Source organism: Parasteatoda tepidariorum, chromosome 4, assembly GCF_043381705.1.
Source record: "Parasteatoda tepidariorum isolate YZ-2023 chromosome 4, CAS_Ptep_4.0, whole genome shotgun sequence".
In the NCBI taxonomy this organism is placed as follows: Eukaryota; Metazoa; Arthropoda; class Arachnida; order Araneae; family Theridiidae; genus Parasteatoda; species Parasteatoda tepidariorum.
Window position 1 is genome coordinate 42,287,120 of NC_092207.1, and position 22,142 is coordinate 42,309,261.

General features: G+C 27.8%; 1 protein-coding gene across 2 annotated transcripts in view; it reads right to left on the bottom strand.

The window, feature by feature from the left end:
• The window catches only part of LOC107440746 (phosphatidylserine decarboxylase), a 70,525-nt gene extending 50,387 nt beyond the window's left edge, over nt 1-20,138 (bottom strand). For both annotated transcript variants that reach the window (XR_011636581.1, XM_016053756.4), the window contains exon 1: nt 19,866-20,138. Coding sequence is in view for 1 of the 2 variants with exons in the window: in XM_016053756.4 (XP_015909242.1) it covers nt 19,866-19,936 (71 nt within the window). In the remaining variant the exon portion in view is untranslated. The remainder of the gene's footprint in view (nt 1-19,865) is intronic.
• Nucleotides 20,139-22,142: the final 2,004 nt, after the last annotated feature.

Sequence of the window (22,142 nt, forward strand, 5' to 3'; positions counted from 1 at the left end):
TAAAGGCCGGATTACTAATATGTAATAAACCTGTTCAATAAATTAATTTTTACCGTAAATTGGAAAATTTTTACAGTGATTTTGATTAATATATAAGCAAGTTAAGCAAATCATTTTCAAAAATATATTTTTATAAAATCTATGGTTATCAATAAAGCTTGATATAAATTGTAATTGTTTGAGTGATGTAATTTTTTATTGCAATGAATATTTGCTACACAATTAGAAGTTTTATATTTTTGAAAAAGCGGGATCACTGAAAAATGTTTAAACACGCAGGGTCAAGACGGATTTCTAATTGGTAATACACCGTTTCGATAAATACATTTTTTACTTTAAAAGATCTTAAATGATTTTGAAAAAATATGAACACTTTAAACAAATCATTTACAAAAACATATTTTCAGTAGTTTTGACCATACTTTTTTACTCGCTTCAATATGTAATGAACTGTTTCAACAAATAAATATCTTACTGTAAAGGAACTAAAGATGATTTTGATAAAAAAATTATGAACACATTATACTAATCATTTTCAAAAACATATGTTTATTAAATCTATAGTTATCAATAAAGATTGATAAAATTTTTAATAGCAAAAAAAAATAATAATAAACAAATACGATTCACTACAAAATGAAAAAAATTGTGATCCCCGCAAGGCGATCACATGTTGTTACCCTTTGGCAAAATGGTTGTTGTCTAATTTTTTTTTTTTTTTTGGAACGTTCTTTGGCTTTGGCTTTTTCAACCTCGGAAAGTTAGGCCTTGGCATCGTTTTTTTCTTTTTTCTTGTTCCAACTCTAACTTTTGGGACCGCGTCAATCAGTTTGGACCCTCTTTATTTGTGATATTCACCTGAATTAGTATTGCAAACGATACAGTTTGAACTGTAGTTTAGAATTTCTGATTCTTAATTAAAACAATAAAAACAAAAATATCGTTCAAAGGATGAAATTCTGTTTAATTCACAACTCAAGAAGTATTTATGGGATCTCTCTGGTCCCATATCTCAAAAATAAACTCACCAACTTAATGCATAACAAAATTAAAAGAGAAAAAAAGAATTCTAAAAAAAATATCAAACAGTAGCGGTCGCATGCGCACTGTTTACTATTACTCTTGATTATTGTAGTTGAAAAGTAAGAAAGCCATGAAGTCTAAACCAAGAACCATTTTGCCTATGGGTAATAAACAACCATTGCGAAAATGTATAGTTTTCGAAAAGATGTTCGTTAAAAAAGTTAAAGCGCATAGGAAAAGGTCAAATTTTTAACATTTATTTAACATGTTCAATAAATATATTTTTTATCGTAAGTATCTTACGTGACTTACATAATAAAATTTGAGCAACACATTTACTAATCAATTTCAAAAACATATTTTAATAAAACCCGTGGGTATTAATTAACTTAATTTTTAAATACTAAAAAAAAAACACTACTTATTTTGATATGATTTTGAAGTTATGGATTGTTTAAACAATAAAAATCAAGCAGAACTAAATAAGGTTTTAACATGTAATAAACAGGTTCAATAAAATAAATTAATTTTCTTTTGTAATGGATCTTTCGTGACTAAAAACACTAACCTGTAACTTTAATATAACCTGAAGAAAAGAGTAATTTAGATTGTATATTTAAAGGTAGACGAATTTAATTTCCTATATAAAGAAGGAAAGAAACATCAATTTGAGATACAATCAATATCAACATTTAAGGTAGTATTTGTTTAACAGCAACGCCTACTAAACTATAAATTGATAATCTTTCTATGTTGTTCGAGTTTTAAAAAATAAGTTTCTTAGAAATTTCTTAAAAGAAGCGACGGTGATGAATACGAAAATAATGAGGAAATAAAAATACAAAATGATGCATCATTCATTCGTTCCGTGACACTTCTGTTTACAATCACACATCGATTTTAAAGGGCCGTTCGGATACTTTGGTGTTTTTTAAATCCCATCTCCCTTGTAAGAGAAAATAAGCAAACTGCGAAGCTTTTAGCAATAATAATCTAACAATAAGAATAGTGTTAAAACTAATTGAACAATAATGTTTTTTTTTTCTTTCTAATGGACAAATAGAAAGATGAAATAAATAACGAATACAAATGTACGTAGAATAACAAAGAAAGATGACCGAAGTCATTGCCTTAAAAGTTCTCTTGCTTCCCAATATCTTGAGGACTCAGTGTGTCCATGAAGGGCCCCACATAGAATTGAAAAATAATGTTGGACTGAAGAAAATAAATTGAAATATAGAAAAAAATTTTGATAAAGTTTTTTTCTTCAACTGTTATATTTCTTTTCAAATTTTAAATTTTTTTTTTTTTGATTAATTATTTTTTAAATTTTTAAGGGATCTTTGACAATAAAGAAACTTTAATGTCTTATGTAAGCGCCCCCACCCCCTTGTCAGCCAAAATAAGTAAGTCCAATGAGCCCCTCCATAAGTCTAACAGAAAAATTGGCTGTTAAGTTTGATGCTGTAATAGTTGCTTACAACTTAAGAAATTAGAAATTTGTACTAATTTTCGTTTTAAATCTGTAAGAAGACAAAAATATTTTATAACATAAAATCTTACTATAGATAAAATTCTAATGATGATGTCGCAGTTTTCCATTGTTGTCGGTGCATTTTTATTGGCCAGAAAATCACGTGGTGTGATCCAGTTTTTCCTCATTCGTCTCCTTATTGTTTTGGTTGTAGTCAGCATAAAATTAATAAAAGTCATGCTTTTCTTTAAATATTTTTGAATCCCTAACTTAAAGTTATTTTCCTGTACTGCTATTATTACGCTTTTAATTCAAGAGTTTAAAACTAAGAGAATTGCTGTTTTCTTATTAGTATTATAATGTAAATCTGCCTTACATTTTAAGATAAAGTTATTTAGAAAGGTGGTCTAACAATTATTATTTTTGAGCAAATAACATTAATATACTGTTATAAATTACAGTTAAAGAGATCTGTTAAATGATTTAGAACTTAAGGATCAGCTTCATGCACAATGAGATGCAGGCAAAAAAAAAATATTTAATATATCCTACCGTTTGGTAAGTGAAAATATTAAATTAAGGATGTGAACTCATCAAATTTGTTTCAACAATATAACGTTATAACAACATAAATGTTATTTAAAAAAATGATTACTTAGAAAAATCACTTCTGTTTACCAATAGATCTAAATATCTAATATATATAATTCTCTTACGTGGCTCCCAAATTTTGGCTGTATTTCTTTTCCGCCGGTGGCAACGTTTGCTTTGTTTTGCTTACGCTACTATTTCTGTTACACGGCGAATCGACCCATGATTGCCGCTAAAAATGTCACATGCCAAATCTATCTGAGGTGACTCAACATATAGCGCTTTTAAAAACGGAAACTGAAATAACCAGAGAGCATCAGCTGCGGCAATCTCATACTATTAAGCTAGGCAGAAGTGAGTAGTCTTTGTCGATAGATCTCTATTTTAGTATTTTGTCGAAAGCGCTTTTTTTCACGAATTTATATATTACGAATTTATTTGACGATTTTTGATTTATATCACGAATTATACTATAGCACATTTCTAATAGGTTTAACGAATTACATGTCATTTATTTGAATTCAAATTTATTTTAATGACTTAGTATTTACTAAAAAGATGTAATTTTTTTATATGGATTTGAATGATTGTTTTGAATTCTTAGAATTGTGTGCATTTGCAATGTACCTAAGTTAGTAGAGAGCGAAGCGATCTTGGTACGCGAAGCAAACCATATAAGATTGCGTAGCAATTTTCGGGGGTTGGCGAGCGTTAGCGAGCAGGGGGCGCAGCCCACTAGTATAATTATAAGATTTCAAAGCTGAAAAACAAGCTTTGCTGTTTAAACATTTCCTACAAACATTTTATTTCCAAAATAAACAACAAAAAAAATCATATGTCAGACAGCAAATTAAAATGTTTTATTAGATACAGAAATATTTCCTCGATGTTAGAGAAATTAGAAATTTAAACTAATTTTACATTGCAAGCGTTTGCAAAGAACTTTTTAAACAATTTACTTAAGAAATTATTTTCTAAAGTGTGTATTTAACTTTCGGAAGATTTAAGGACATCTTTGAAATCAGCAATGTGATTAAAAAGTTTGAATCAAAATATTAATCTTATGAAAAATGAAGTAAAAATATAAATTTAATCACTATTAATGACTGAGAAGGTTAATTACTACAATTAACCTTCACTGAGAAGCTATATTCACTGAGAAGGTTAATTACTAATTAAATATTAATCACTAATTAACCCTCTCAGTAAATTTACGCCTCTGACACATAAAGTAACAGTATAGAAACATTTATTTCCCATTAATTCAAGTTCCTTTAAAAGAAAATTGAATCATAAATGCATTTCGTTAAAGCTTCCAACTAAATACATTAATTCACTGCGAAAATGGTAGAAGAAAAAATAGGTTCCTTCGTGATAATATCATTTTGGAATACAATGTCTAGAAATCCTAAAGCAGATTTGTTCTGGCGTAAAAATAGTACATTAAGCAGTTCTAATAAAACAACGGTGAGAAACAAATTCTCTGAAATAAATTTTACATACTTTATTCTAATGAAATTCACAACGAATGACAGAACAAAGAAGTTTCGCAAGATTCACAAACTTATTCACACTTAAAGAAATTTATCGTGATTTATAAATAAACCTACATTTATCGGTTCGCAAAGAAATAAAGTATTTATATTCTAGTAAACTTCAAACATTATAAGACATTAAAGAGCTTCAGCAATTAAATATATCTCAACAATGGCGGATACTTTTCCAAAGAATGATAGAAACTAATTTAAATACGAACTCAGGCAGTTCTATATTTGTAAATATAATATTCCCATTATGTTTTCCTATTGTTCGATTTATACAGAAATTTACCCACTCACTTTTAAAATGATTTTGGGACTTAAGGGTTAATAACCTTTTGGCAGATGGCCATTTGTTCTCCCCGTTGAAATGGAGCGATCCTTGGATTCTATGAAAAGGATTCTGGTCAAATGATTTACAGTGAAAATCGTCTGCCACTTTTGGATATTACTACACAAACTTCTAAAAAAATGTCAAAAGAACGGATATATCGCGGAACAGCTTATTTTGTGGAACGCCGAACACGAATGAGATTGAAAGGAAAAACAGTTTTTGCTTGATGAACATTCTTTTATTTGGAATGCAAAGCTAAGTTATCTACCTACCGATTTCCGGAGGAAAAAAAACTGTTTTACGACAAACTGCATGTTTATTTAAGAAAATTCTTTCGTAAGATTCCTAACAAAGGGGTGTAACAAAAACTTTATATTACATTCAAATATTCTAAAGATAACATAATTGAAATTCAAAACATTTGAACATCGGTAGAATAAAAGTTTTTTTTTCTTTAATAAAACTTATGGCAAAATATCAAAAACTAAAAAAAAAAAATATTACATAAAAAGTTGTTTCCTTCCAATGAATTATGCAAAAATACATATTATTAATTATCAATCACAAACTAAACAAAAAAATATACATTTTATAAAATGTTTATGGAATTATGTTAAATGTATTTCATTTAAGTGAAATAAATAATGGCAATTCTTTCAACGGAACCTTATATATTTTCACTGAACTGATGCATATGGAATGCCTTATATGTTAAATTAGTATATCTTAAATTAACTTAGATCATAGTTAAAATAATGACTAATTTAAAAAGTAACTTTGAATTTTAAAAAAAAAACAGCTTAATTTTTAGGAATAAATATTTACATTCTCACTATTGTAGTTAGCTTATTAGAAATAATCATTGAATAAAAATTTAAATAATAAAATATAAAATTAGTTTTAGAAAAATAATTATAGCTATTTTTATTCTCTTGAATGAAAATTTCTGTTTTACTTATAAATGTATTTACGGTTCTTATGTATTATGTATTATTTACTTATATATTTACTGTTACATTACTTATATATTTACTGTTCTCATTTTAAATAGCTAAATGAAAACTTAAATTCACACGTTATAAGGTAAAATTAACAGTCGTCACCGGCAAGAAGGCGATTGAATGAAACGAATGGCGATTAAAAGTTTATCAGCCGGTCGCTACCCAATGGCCACTTTTTACATCTGAAAACACTGTGTGTATTTTATTATTATAATGGACAATGGTTCTGTAAACTTCATTACATTAATTCAATATAATTTGATTAGTAATTTACGGATAGTTCAATGGAATCTTCTAGAGGTTTAACATATAAATAGAGACTATTGAAACAATGTAAAAAAATTAGAACTACGATAGTATTTCAACAGAAACTTATAATCTTCTTACTAATTTTACTCCTTACTAATTCTTCTTTCATACTAATTTTACTCCGTATCGATGCGATGAGTTTTGGAGAATTTCCAAAACTCCAATAAATGTGCAACGTGTAATCAATACCTTTATTTCAACGAAATTTAACACAGTTATTCCACTTCTCTAAATCTAATAAAAACTTGAACGCCAAAAAAAAATTCTTAATTTTAAATTTTTATTTGTGTGTGTTATTCTGCAATTTGTTATTGTGTTACTTTTACTTAATTTCACTCTATATAGTACCTACCACCTCAGAATCTTAAAATCAAAAGTTCATGCATCTTCAATAAACTGAACGATATATCGTGAAGTATCAATATTTGTAAAAATAGAAATAGCGATTTTTGAAAACGTATTCTCACGATATATTAAGATAAGTATCGAATATATGATAATTTTCGACGAAGTTTAATAATCAAAACGACACTATCATATCATCGATTACAATAATTGCGGAATACTATATTATCGTAACTGCTAATATATTTCAAATGAGTGACGAAAATATTCAATTATGTAAAAAATAATGTTAATTAATTAAACTAGACAAATATCGAGATGCGTTGAGAAATATCAATATTTTTAAACGAAGGGATCACGACATTTGAAAATGTATTCTCATGATATATCGTTGATTCTATGTTTTATAATAAATATCGAATGTATGATAATTGTAGTTGTAGTTCATTTACGTCGCACTAGAGCGCACAATGGGCTAATGGCGACGGTCTGGGAAATATCCCTGAGGATGATCCGAAGACATGTCATCACAATTTTGAACCTTTGCAGAGGGGATGGCACCCCTGGTTCGGTAGCCCGACGACTTGCACGCGAACTCGAGCACTTTACGGTAGAACAGTTTAATGAGGACCGATACCGCTCACTTTCGGTCCCTACGCAGACTGATCCAAGTGGTCACCCACCCGCACACTGACTATAGCCAGTGATGCTTGACTTCGGTGATCTGCTGGGAACCATGTCTTAACGATCAGTCCACTGCGGGTCTTGGATGTATGATAATTATCATCAATAATTACGTGATTATCATGTGAACGATAATGTCGTGAGTGAAAAGGATAATAGTCTAAATACAATAATATAGTGATCATTATCAGGAACATATACTATCAAAAATGAAAATATTGCGAAAATTGTCGCCAACGATAAAAATTCAATACGGTTCAAAAAAATGGTTTAAACTAAATGAAATGGAGATATATCGCAGTGCATCATGAATTGTTGACAATTCCTGACCAGTGGTCGGTAAAACTACATTTTTTTGTGTAGTTTACTTTAACTACTTTGTTACAAATGTAGTTAACTACAACTTCAACTATTTTTTTTTAAAATGTAGTGACAACAAACTACTTTGGAATTTAGTAACTACGTCGCTACTTTAAGAAGACCAACTTTGATGGAGAATTTAATTTACGCCTATGTTCAAAATGGTTTTGAATAAGAAATTGGCTTACATAAAATAAGGAAATGATTAAGACATATTTATTCATGCTTACATAAGCCAGCTTCCGATTCCAAAAAAAAAAAAAAAAAAAAAAAAAAAAAAAAAAAAAAATAATTCTTTCCAATTTGTTCATTTAACCTTTAATTTTTTATGCCTTTATCGACAGCGAATAATTAATTTAAAAAATGCGAAATTATCAAACACTTGGAATTTCTTAATTGTTTAAAGCTCTTTTATTTCCTCTAAGAAATTAAGTACACCGAAAATACGTTTCCTTCCTTTTAAATAACATCAATGTTTCAAGAGTGTGCATTCGAATGTGAAAGTGTGAGCAAAGTGATTAATTATCTATTTTCGTAAAATGAAAATGTTTGTAATATGTGAATTTAAATACTTACGACTGTTTTTTTTCTTTCTGTATCGCATAACTCACTACACTGCTTTTTTAAAAAAAATAGCACACTACACTACAAACTACGAAAAAAAGTAGCTTCTAGTTTCAGTACTTGTAGAGCAGGGGTTTCCAACTTACATGAGGCCGGGGGCCACAATTAAAAACACAAATCAAATGGCGGGCCGCAGCTTTATCAAAATTTTATGTAGGACTCTTTTATGTTTGAAGGAACTTTAAATATTACTCAGATTTTTACCAAAATGTACAAAACAAAAGTATTGAAATACAAATTAAAATGAGAAGTAGATTTTTAATTGTTATTAATAATATTTTTAAAAATAGTAAATAAATAATAAAAATTCGGGCTACATTAACTTTAATGTGCACCTATGTGTTAAACAATTAATGTGCAACAGATATCTAATTGTTAAGAGATAAAACTTTGAAAAGGTTGGTAATTAAAACTTACATAGTAGCACACAAAATATTCAATGAGAAAATTGAGGTTTGTCTGCTGCAACCACCAGAGAATAGATATTTACATTTTAAATTTACAAATGTGTGTGTAAATATTTTTGTCCAAAATGAGTGGTTTCAAAAATTTAAATCCGAGAATTTCTTCGATAAAATTTCTGATACACACATTCTAAATTATATTCACAAAATACAAGAAAGTTAAATTAAAAAGAACAACATACACGATTATTTTTGTATTTAAATAAATATTATCTTGGATGTAAAACTTGAGAAATAAATGTCTTTGCACCGTTGGTATGTTAAATTTTACAGAAATGAAGAAATTAGTTTTTAATTAACGAGAAAAGTATTTTAAACCCATATAGATTTTTTACGAAAATTGTGCCCAAAAAAATAACTAATATATTTTAGTTCGCGGGCCACAAGAAAATCAGTTGGAAACCCCTGTTGTAGAGCGTTACTTCGGACAACTGTTCCTGACGATGCTTCCCGATATTAAAACCCGGATAAAGTTAAGCACCAGTATTAAGACATATTTCATAAGAACCACACAAAAAAAATAGTATTATATCATTTTTGTTCTAAGATAATGCAACTAAAAAAGTAAAAGGAAAGGTATCTAAATTTGTCAAGAGCCTGTATAAAATGACGCATTCCAAATCACGCGACGCTATCACATTCAAAAGGGTGCTTTTGGTGACTGAGTAAAATAAAAAATATGAAGAAACAAGAAGTAACGTCTGCATGATTCATTCGAGCGGATGTAGTAAATGGACTGTAGATGGTTATTTGATTGCAAGGACGATTGCTATGATACTGGTCACGGTGATAATTTTCCTTTTTAGAAAAAAGATAAATGAATTCGTGTTTCTAGTCAGGTAAAAATTGGCATAAAATTGAAAAAAACATGCGTTTTATTTCCCATTATCAAAAAGGATAATTTCTTATTTACGTTAGTACGACTTCGGAAAAAGTGCGCTTGAATGTGGAAAATTCGCTTAGAACTTTTCTTTCAAACTACTATTATATTCAAGTCTTTAAGTAAGTTGAAGATAATTTTTTAAACTATGACCTAAAAATTATCCATAACAAAAAAAATAGGCACATATTACTATGTTGCATTTACTTTTAAATGTGAATGCAAAATTTTAAGAAACATGATTTTTAACTTCCTGTATAATTAATAGGATAATGCTGCAGCCCATGTGATTCGGACCCCTGCCAGAAAAATAAAAATTAAAAAATTTCTTTATTTTAGCGAAAAATTGTTTCTTCACGTTCGATCTTGTCTGTTTAACCATAATTATTTTTGCCAATTTATGGCACCTATTATGTTGGATGCAAGGGGAGAGAGGGGTAAGAGAAAGTAGTGCGGTGGCATCAGGTACTTCGATTCTGGCGAAAGTAGTTCTGCTTTAACGCAGTTTTCGTAGCTCTGTCGCGAAGTAAAATAAAAAAGCTATAGTTTAAGTGCCTTACACTTGAAGAAATGCGATGAATTTAGACTAAAGATATGATCTTGCCATGAAAAATTATCTGGGATTTAGAACAGACAAATAAGTTATTCAACTTTTTTAAAAATCGCCAATTTGGCGACATTATTTTAAATGAAAATTATCAAGATCACTGCCGTATTCTGAGTTTTTTTTTGGTGGAGGGGAATGAGAAATACCTATGTAAGATGCTATGTTTAACTTATGGAGAAAAAAAAACCTTTGTAAATTTAAAAAATAATTAAGTTTTGCGATTCCAAATTATTTTTCAACATGGGTTTGTAAGTTGCGCAAGTAGATTTGATACAGCAAGTAGATTTGATAAATTGCGCAAGTAGATTTGATAAATATAAATGTTAATTATTCTAAACTTTTCAGTTTTTATTTATTTGAACATTAATTTTAAAAAAAGCAACAAAAAAAAATATCAGAGAACTTTTTTTAAGATGATAAATAGTCTAACATTAGCAGCGAGTGGGGTGAATTTAAGGGTCGCCTCAAGTTAGCTATCTTATCAATATTTTAAGTATAAAATTTTCAATTATATACTAAGAAGAGATTTAAGTCTCACATTTGATGTAATATATATTTTGTATGAGATATTATTTATTTTGTTCTGGAGTTACACATCATTTCAAATAAAGCATTTATTAACATAAAATATTACAATTATAAATTTACAAATTCAATCTTTAAACTATCTTACTATACATGATAACGTAAAAATATTCGATAAAACTATATTATTTCTATATAGCTATCAAACTATAAGAATAACATATACTCTTAGAATCAAACCAGATACATTAGTTCTTTACTTACCATTAGTCAGCTAATTTTTGTATTTAAAAGACATAGAGCGCTAAAACATTGTTATTTATTTAATATATTTAGTTACCAATCCATAAAAGCCAAGAAACTCGCACGCACAAATTACACTAATGCGATTATCATGGTAACACGAAAAATTACTCAGAGATGCAGCGTTAGTAACTGATAAGAGTGAGTTAGAAATTTTTACATTTTATGGATCATTTCTTACTACGTCAATTTTCTATTTTCTATTAAATGGAATTTCATATTTAGTGTTTTTTACTAAAACAAAAAATGTAAAGGTTACACTTCTCAACAAAAAACTTCAGCAACGACATAAAACTAAAAGTATTTAAAGTAATTTAACTAGTCGTAATTAAATATTTTCAAATAATTTATTATAACTAAAACTAATAGCGGAACACAAAGTCCGATCACGCAAGAAAAAACAGTAACCATATAAGTATTCTTATAACTAATGAGTTAAGTATAATTCAATCGTATAAATGGGGTATTATGTAATCACCGCCGGGAATGTATGTATATTTTTAAAATACTTTTAAAACTGAAAAAAAATTATACACACAAGGATCGTACATAAATATTAAAATGAGAGAGAAAGAGAAATGCTATCGAAAGCTATTAAATCACTAGTGAGGAAGACGAGATGAAATCGTCAAAACCAGTTAGATTGCCTATGGAAACCTGATGTTTTTCTTAATTGACGCCATTGCTATTTTTTTCTACGACAATGAAACTAGTTTCTATGCTTTCTGTCCCACCGGTTTGTCCTACCTATTAATATGCGGACCTTTTTTACTTTATTTGTCAAAAGGCAAATTTCAAACAATTTACAATAAATATCTATATAATCTAGTAAAAAAATAGTATCTGTACCTGACATATGTTTGCACTCAACGTGAATTTATTAAAAATACTTTATCAACGTTTTATAAAAATCTTTAAGCTATATTACAAAATATAGTATCTGATTGTCCGACACGTGACATGAAATTGTGCCAAACATATTTTCTTCAAACCTAGCCGAAATATTATCATATATCTGAAACAGAATTTCAATTCAAAATAAATAACAAATAACTGAATTCTGTGACTAATTTTTTAACTTACTCAGCTTAATTGAAATAAAAAAAATATTTGGGAGTCAGATTTGCACACATTAGATGTTTCAAAAATAGTGAAACTAGCAATCATCCCCCTTATTTATTAATTTTTGTTTAATGAATAGTAATAAATTCAAAGTAATAAATAAAAAATTCATATTTTTGTTTAATAATAGATTGTTTTATAAAATTGGAATTAATGATTAAATTTTATAAGGATCTATGAACAAAATTCCTTCAAAAACGAAACATCTTCACTGAAAAAAAAGTATAGTCAAAACTACCAGAATGGAAATTTTTACCGAAGCGATTTGATAATGATTTTGGTAAAATTAATAATAAAATATAGTTTTAAATGTATGATTAAATTTAGTATATGTGGCAACATTTGATTATTTTATCATGTTACCTTATAGCATGACATAAAAGCAATTTATTTAGTTAAATTTACTTTTCAGTTTTGTATTTTTTACTGAATGTGTGGTAATTAAGAACTATAGTTTTGAAAACCAGAATTTCTAGTAAACTGTTACCATATGAACAGAAGAATTACCAAATGAATGGTTTAAATACCATAAAATATTGGTTTTGATCATCAGAATTATGTAGGGTTTTTTTTTAAATCAGAAATGTCATTACTAAGCAGTACGATAATTTTACCAGAGTTGTTTTATTCGTATATTGTATAATTTAGTATGTTGATACATATTTGTTTAAAGAAATTAATTCATTGTTAATTTTTTTTGTTACACTGAAAATGCAAATCAAACGCATATTTATAAAATAAATTAACAGATAATTTTTTTGTAACACGGATATGTATAACAAGCATCGTAAAGTTTATGCAATAAATTGAAATCGCATATATTTATGCAATAAATTGAAATAGAATTCCCTGACATAAATCAGGAATATTACGGCGTAATTATCCGACCAATTTTCCTATTGTTTAGAATTTTCTATATCTCCTGATAACAAATTTGCCTGTTAGCTTTCTTCCTATTGCCCAAGGATAAATTACCGCATTGCTTATAAAGTCTTTAAACAATAAATCACAAACAAACACAAAGCTTACAAATGAAAGAAAGTCATAAAATTTAAGAACTTTTAATTTCATGAAACAATCATTTAGTTGTAGGCAACCTTTGCACAATAAAGCAGTTGTTAAAAAGAATGTTTCACAAATATACATATTTTAACTAAGTTAATTAATTTATATGCTACGCACAAATTCAAATTTAAATATAGATCCAAGGACGCATGCGACAATGATAAACAAAACATTTTGCAAAGGTTGGTGGTTTAAATCTTCAACATTCCAACTGTTGATCTACAAGTCTGATCTGATATGCATTCAGATTCATTTGTGCAATAATCAATCACCTTAACCATTTGATTTACATTCAAGTTTTAAAAACAAACTGAATGAAGTCTTAGATGGAAAGCTACTTTCCATTCTAAAACGTGTTGCATTAAGTTTTTAAAAAGATAATTAATTTTGATTATCAAAATTAAAAATGGCGAAACTACATTCAAATACAAAATTTTTAATTTTTCAACAACAAAAAAAGTTTGTAATATAATATTAATGCGAGAACTTTAATGTAACCACTAATAAATTTAAGTTTCATAGCGAGTAAAATCAACAAAAATAAATTGCGCAAAATTTAATGCAACCTGAGGTCAAAAAATCCTGGTCGCTTAAATCGTTTGCGAGATTCAACTTTTTTTTTAGAATCGTTAATAAGATAACATTCGTAAATTTTAAGTACAAACGATATAAAGATAATTATTTAATAGAACTTCAGTTAAAGGTTTCGATAAACGTTGGTATCTATCTTCAAAAAGTAAATGGCAAATTTACGCGTGTTACAATGTGATTACAACGTACATTGCAAATATGCAATGTGATTACAACGTACATAATTGCATAAAAATAGTATAGGATACTACTGTTTTTTACTCATTTATTTATTCATTTATTTCATTTAATTTTTTTACATCGTTAGAGTTAACTAAAAATAATTATTTTGACATGAATCTTCAAAAAAATAGGAAAAAATAGCACGCTACATCCCATTTTAAAACGTGCTGTATTAAATACTTAAAAAAGATAATTATTTTTAATTATTAAAATTAAAAATATTTGCAAAAATAAAATGAATTAAAAAATAAAATGCTTGTAAAGTTAAAATAATTGCTGAAATAAATTAATTGTAAAAATAACTTAATTTCAAAATTATTGAACATAAGAAATTGAGATGGAAATATTAAATCTCAACTTTTTTCTTCGTAAATTTAGGCTTCTTCAGTCATGGGACCACTAAAGTTAGTTCGAACTTATATTTTGTTATTCTAGTAGTATTGATAGGATTCCGTCATTTTTTTTCTGTTTAAAAAAAAGGCCATTAGTTTGTCGTTAAATTAAAAAACGAATTATTCAAAATATTTACCATCTATATCAATAAAATTCCATCTTCCACCCGTTTGCTTCTTTGGATACCAAACAAAACAGAAAAAAGTCTGGTTGTTTAGTTGCAACCCACGTAGTTAATTTTTGACATTTGCATGGGAAATGAACCTCACTACATAAATAGTGTCTGAAGAAGCAATATCTGGTAAATACGGCGGATGAAGAACACATCTCATCGAAGTGATTCTCGAGTTTCACTGGTTAGGCAAATTGAGTTGTGTTGTAAATTAGTGGTACAAGAAAGGTGTTCAGTGGAACCTTAGGGTTCCAGGGAAGGGTCACAGGGCTCCGAGAATTTGGATATTTTTTTTAAACTAGCAATGATTTTCAAAACCTATAATTGTTTGTATTTATTATTTATTTCATTCTTTGGTTATTTTTATGAAATTATTTAAGTAAATTAAGTGAAAAAAAAAGAATGTAACAAATTATAAAGTCATATAAACTGTGAAAAATTAGATTTGTGTTTCTTATCTAACTTTACATATCAAAATAAATTAATTAAATTCAACAATACAGGAGCATCGATTAAGTTCTTTTTCGTTTTAACGAAATTCTTAATTCTTTTCCTAAAAGCTTATTTCTTTGGCTTATGTTTCCTTAAAAAAAGATATTTAAAACTAGTCTGAAAGCTGCTGTCGACTTGTGAATTCAAAATGTCAGATTAAACGTAATTTTAAGACTATTTATAAACTCAAGATGAATATTATTGATGATTATTATTCTGGATATTATTGACGATTGCTTAAACAAAGATAAAACTTAATACTTCATAATAAATGTTTTAAAAATATTTTTCTTCGGCTAATACGTTCACAATTATTATTTAACTCATGAATTATAAATTAGGGATTCCGCGAAAAAGAAGGTTGATCATACAGGCTTCCGTAGCCGAAAAGAAATTGGAAGCCGATGTTTAAGTAACCTTGTCGTTCGTTTTTGACATTATTTGTGTCCGTAAATGTTGATGGCTTAATACGATTAACATTATATTCAGTGTAAATTATGGTCTTTTAGACCCACCAGTTATACAAATGGGCCAAGAGGTAAGGGACGGGGGCGACAGTCCTAGGAGCGATTTTCCAATACAACGGTATTTAACAGTTCGCTCTCATGTTTGGCATTTTACTTTTAAGGAGGAAAAAAAAAACTTAATTCTTGACTTTTTTTTAGTTCAGGTAATCATTTTAAAAGAAATAAAATCTTGTATTATAATTTTAACCAGCTACAACTAAGAGAACCCTGCAAAAAAAAAAAAAAAAAATGAAAGTTGTTTAAAGGCTGCTGGATTCTGTAAATTAGCGCCCGGCCATCAATTAAAGAAGGCATCTTATAGAACGACTGATGACATTAAAACTTTAAATCTAATAGTATTATTTATGTTATGAAATTAAATTTTTTATTAATTGAATGTTAGCTAAAGCAAAATATTTTAGGAAGAATAAAACATGATTTTCAAACAAATTTAATAATGAAGTTTTAGGTAAACACACAAAATTCAAATTATTTTTGAGTAGAAAAAATAAAAATAATTTTTGCAGAAGAAAAATTAAGAAAATTTTGCTGGGTAAAATAAATTTTTTACCACAAAATAATTTCTATATACATTTACATCAAATTGAATTTAAAATATCAACTTAAATTTTCATGGAATGTATATCATTCTCATTTTTTTGTTCAATAAAAAGTACCGATCATCCACATCCAGACACCATTCCCTTAAGTCGATTGTATTTTATAACCGTCACTGAGCAGCCGACCCAATGTTTCAACTACGTAGCCTTGTAATTTTGAACCCAATCCAGAAGACAAGGGTACTCCTGGATCAAATATTGTGAGAAATTTGCCTTCGCTGAGGACCTTTTGATGGAACTAACCCGCATTTGCGTTACATGCACAGAAAGACCACGAGAACCTCTTACGGTTAGCCTGACAGCAAGGAGACTCAAACCCATGATCCGTCTACCACTGAGGATATTTCAGGTCAGCACTGTGGTCGGCGCAAGCCGGATGCGGAATTCGTATCAACCAGTCATCGCTGAGATTCGAACCCGGTTCACCTCATTGGAAGGCGAAAGCTCTATCCCCTGACGAGAGGACGAGAGAAAAAATTTTTTGTCGCTTTCACAAGACACGCTATTCTCAATCGAAAATAGAGATTGAGAATAGAGAAAATTCCACTAATCGTGGGTTCGATCCCCGCCTGCCGGTGTAGTAAATGGTGACTGATGCACGTTAAATCTGACGAGTCGTAAAGTCCTCCATTTTCCCATAACAAATCATTACCTCTGGGGGTACTGATCCAGGAATTTCTTAGTCTTCTGGATTGGTTCAAAATTACAAGACTACGGAGTTGAACATTAGTAGTCGTAAACCGAAAATTAAGTCGGCTGTTCAACTACGGATATAATAAAATAAAATAAATATTCCACTAAATCATTCTTAAACCAAGCTCATGGTCTCTTTGAAGAAAGGTTTCCATGCTTTGTAAGTTCATACAATGCGTGCATATTTTTAAAATTTTATTTATAATTACGTATCTTAACTCTTTTAGACTGAATGCACGACGGACCTTATTAAGTGTTAGATTGATAATGTAGTTTCTTTTATATTCTAGACCAGTGGTTACCAACTGGCGGCCTGCTGGCCACATTCGACCCGCGAAGCCTTTTTCTGTGGCCCACGAACTAAAATATATTAGTTGTCATTTCTTTGCAGACAATTTTCGTAAAAAAATCTATATGGGTTTAAAATACTTTTCTTTCGTTTAAAAAAACCTAATTTCGTCGTTTCTGTGAAATTTAACATACCAACGATGCAAAAAAATTAATTTCTCTGGTAAAAATATACTCCTTATTTTAATTTGTAATTCAATACTTTTGTTTTGTACAACTTGATAAAAGTCTGAGAGTAATATTTAATATTCCTTCAAACATAAAAGAGTCCTATATAAATTTTTGAGAAAGTTGCGGCCCGCCATTTGACTGGTGTTTTTAATTGCGGCCCCCCGGCCTCATGTAAGTTGGAAACCCCTGTTCTAGACCGAATCGAAAGCTGTTTTCTCAATACCAAAAAGAACAGTATTAAATTTGTCCACCTATACGTTATTTAAATTATTCAACAAATTAGGCAAGATCAAGCATTTGTATAAATTTGTCCCCCAGTGTAATCCATCAATCAAAACTTGATACATTGTAAGGGTTAATAAAATATTACTCGACAAAGTTCAAAATTAAAGGTGCGGTGCAGGTCGAGACAACTAGTCCCTCTCCCCCCAAATAATTAAAATATATTACAACAAATTTTTTTAACAGTAGGTGTGGATATTGTTAGGTCCTGGTATCATCGGTAGAAAAAACAGAATAATCACTGAACACTAGCACAATAAAGACAAAAAGGATAAAAAGAAAAAGAGAGAAAAACGAAGGAATTTACGAAAAATAATTATAACTTTTAACAAATATTTAACTATACATATAAATTATACTACATATGATATATTTTTAACAATTAAAATATAATTATCGTCCCGAAATTAAATTCATGGACATAAAATTATGAAAAAGTGATTAACATAAAAGGATGCGTTCTTAGAAAAATGATGCGCGATTGAAGAAAAGAGAGGATCATATTCAGATTATAAAGTCATTTTAAATAAGAGTCATCAAGAATCTAAAGAAAAAAATTTTTGTTCTGCATGTTTTCATAAACATTTAAAGTAATTTTTTTTCCAATTAAGGAATCAAAGTAATAATACTCAAAATATTTTCATGCGCTATATCTAAAATTATGCGCAACAAAAAAAAATTATTATTCTAAATATTTCTTCATTAATAAATAATGGAACAAGGCTGATAATATAATATTTTTTATGGTAATATTTCATAAAAAGTAAGTAATTTTTTAAAACTTATTTCTTCACATACGAATCAAAGTAATACATCTCTAAATACTTCCAATTTATATAATTAAAACTATGTAAACAAACTAAATGTAAATATGAAACTGAATGAAAAATAATATTACTGAACTTGCCATTTATTCATTTATTTATTTTCAATTTATAACTAATTTAAAAGTTTTGATAAAATAGTTAACATATTTTCATCAAAAATAAAACTTATTTTCTTACGCATTAATAAATTAATATAGCTCAAAATAATTTCAGTCATTTTTACTGATATAATATATATTTAATATAATTATTTTTTTTCTTACTCAAATACAAAATACAAAAGTGCGTGGTGATTAAAATATGTAAATATATTGAAAAGAATACTCTAATATAATTTCAAATTATCCATAATGTCACTAGTCGATGTTTGTCATATTTGAAATTAAATTAAATTCTTAGTTTAGTTTTAATGTATCTTAAATTTTAATTTAAGAGAATGAAAATATTACTAAATGGTGAAAGTTAATGTAATAACATTTGTTTCAATTTTTATTTTTACGATACAACTACACAGCCCTAACTCGATGAAATTTCATGATATATTTCAAAACCACGATAACTTAAATATTATTGTTAAGAATAGCATAATCAAAATTATAATTTATTTTTTTAAGAATTATAAATACCAGGTATTACTTTATGAAACTAATAATGATATACTCTACAGTAATAAAAAAGTTGAACGTGTAAAAAATATAGCAGGTGTAAATTCAATACGCCTTAAAAAAATTCATTAAAAAAATAGAAAATTTTGGTTCAAACAATATCCAACTCATAACTTTTCAAAAATAATTTTTTTTAAATAATAGGGATTGTTCTATTAATAGAGATCTATCTATATAGATATTCTTATTCTTATTCATTTTCTGCATAACAGATATATTTTATAATCTAATTAATTTTCTGTAAAACAGAGATGTATTTTTTATTCTAATAATTTTCTGTAATGCAGAGATATTTTCATGATTGCAATTAATTTTCCGTAAAACATATGTATTTTTTTTATTCTAATTAAATTTCTGTAAAACAGAGATATATATTTCTGATTCAGATTAATTTACTAAAATCAGAGCTATATTTTTTTTTTCAAGTAATTTCTGTAAAACAGAGCTATAATTTTTATCAGTAATTAATTTTCTGTAAAAATAAAACATCTTTCTCATTTTTGTAAACACCCATTAAATAGGTCAATACCCGTAAATTTTTTTTAAAAAACAAACAAAAGAAATATATAAAATCGAAATACGGTCACAATAATTATAATTAATTTATGAAAAAAATATATATTTATTAACTTACTGAGAACTTTTAGATATGTGTACTAATTGCACATTGCATGCTACAATCACAGCTAACATCCACGATTTCATTCTCTTTCTCTAAGATCCCACCACGGACAATACCACAAGGATATCATGGAATAAAACGATGTAAATAAATCTTATTCTATGTTTACTGATTGACAGACGGTCACAATCTATTATGACAATAGAACGCACGCCGAACACACGTGCTAAAAACAGAACCAACGCTGACTAAACAGTGAAATAACTTTGACAGATGCGATTCCCGATGGTAAAAGGAAACAGTAACCTAGCGGCAATTTAGAAAGTTTCGTTATTGACTCTTGGCGGAATAGGTTACTTTTGGCGAGATAAGAAACTAATCTTTATTCTATGTTGCCTATTTTTCCTGGAAGTTTTCGCGCGATATCATGAGTTTTTTTACATCATTTTTTAAAGTTGAATCAGATTATTGATTAAAAAAAATAAATATTTCTTCGATTATTTTTAATCCGGTGTGCACCTTTTAATGAAATTTTTATTAGTAAATGAAAATGAAAGAATAGCGTAATATTTTTTTTACTATTATTTTTCTAGAATTAGAAATCTTAAGCTGCAGAAAAACAATTTGTATCAATAAAAAAAAATTTATGTGTGCTATTTTTTATTTATCCAAATTCTAAAATAAAAATAAATTAAATTGAAACAAAATCCATTTTAAAAAATTAATTTTATTTTCTCTGTTTCTGTATGATGTATGTGCATTTAATTTTATTAATATTTCTCGCTATATTCATTTGTAAATACATGAGCTCACATGAAAAGAAATTTTAGCTCATTCATTTATTTTAAATTTACTTAAGTATTTATGAATAATTAAATGAAATTAATCATAATTATAGAGAAAAAAGAAGTAAAAATTATATTCATATTAATAGAATAATTAATAAGTAGATTAAATTAGTTGAGTGTAAAAGCAATATTCTTTACAATAATATAAAATATGCATTTAGTATGGGGATTCTTAACAAGTGATTTTAAAATGATGTAAGATAACATGATAAGAATTACCTCTTGAAAATGCAGCTACAAACACATTGGATTTTAAATTAAAAACTTTAAGTTTCGCATCTAAAAGAAAATTATTAGATTTAGTGTAGAGTTTTTGCATTCTTCTCTGAGCCATCCACTACTAGCATAAACTCAACTAGATCAACTTAACCACGCGTGAATTAATTTTTCTGATTCAGCTTGTCATTTTTATGATTCAGCTTATTTTTATGATTGAGTTAGAATGCCCTAATTGTGAGAGTTTTTTGTGGTTTTCCTCTTCATGTAACGAAAATACGGGATATTTCTATTAAAAAGTCTTCCACGAAAGCGAGTTTGTTAACTTGCTTAATCTTGGAGTTTCCTTATCTTCTAGGTCGGGTTCAAAATTACAGGGGTAATTTTGAACCCGACAGCGGCCTATTTTACCCCGTAATTTTGAATTACAGGGGTAATTTTGAACCCAACCTAGAAGATAAATTTACGCAGTTAAGCGCTAAATGTTCTAAATTCGATATAAATCGGTCATTTAACGCAAGTAATCAAACAAAATAGCGATTTGAAAGGATAAATAAGGACTTTTTCTAAAATTTTTACTTCACAAATGCTAATTTTGTCAAAAATTTCAAATTTCTCTCTTTTTGTTATTATTATTAAAGATATTATGAACTAGTTGTTTACTCTGAAGCAACCAATTAGAGAGCCAGTTCTTCACTTACAAGGCAATCATTTTTTTTTTTTAAATTCCGAAGCTTTTATTATCAGGCATCCATTCTTATTTTTCACTAAAATATTCAAATTATTTAAAACAAAGTAAACAAACAAGTTTCATTATTATTAGAGTGCTCATTCAGTATTACATAAATTACTAAATGGAACCACTTCAACGAAAATCCTTAGTTACATTTAACCAAAACCTGCTAGATCTTTTAATTGTTCAATTATAATTAAAAATAAATTTACAAAAACTATTTAAAAAACTAATAATACATTAAAAAGTGGTTAAAAATAGTTGAAAATAAATTATTTACATAAACATTACTTTATAGTTCAATTTCAAGTATTTCCATTATCTGTAAAAATGAGATTTTTAGAATATTTACTTAACACTTTTATGATTCAACTGATTATAATATTCCCGATAATCGTTTTTTTTACCCTATCAAAGTTGTTTAAAGGGAGAAAAAAATTATTGGTTGAATTCCATGGAAAAAAACTTCATTTATATACTATTGATTTTATG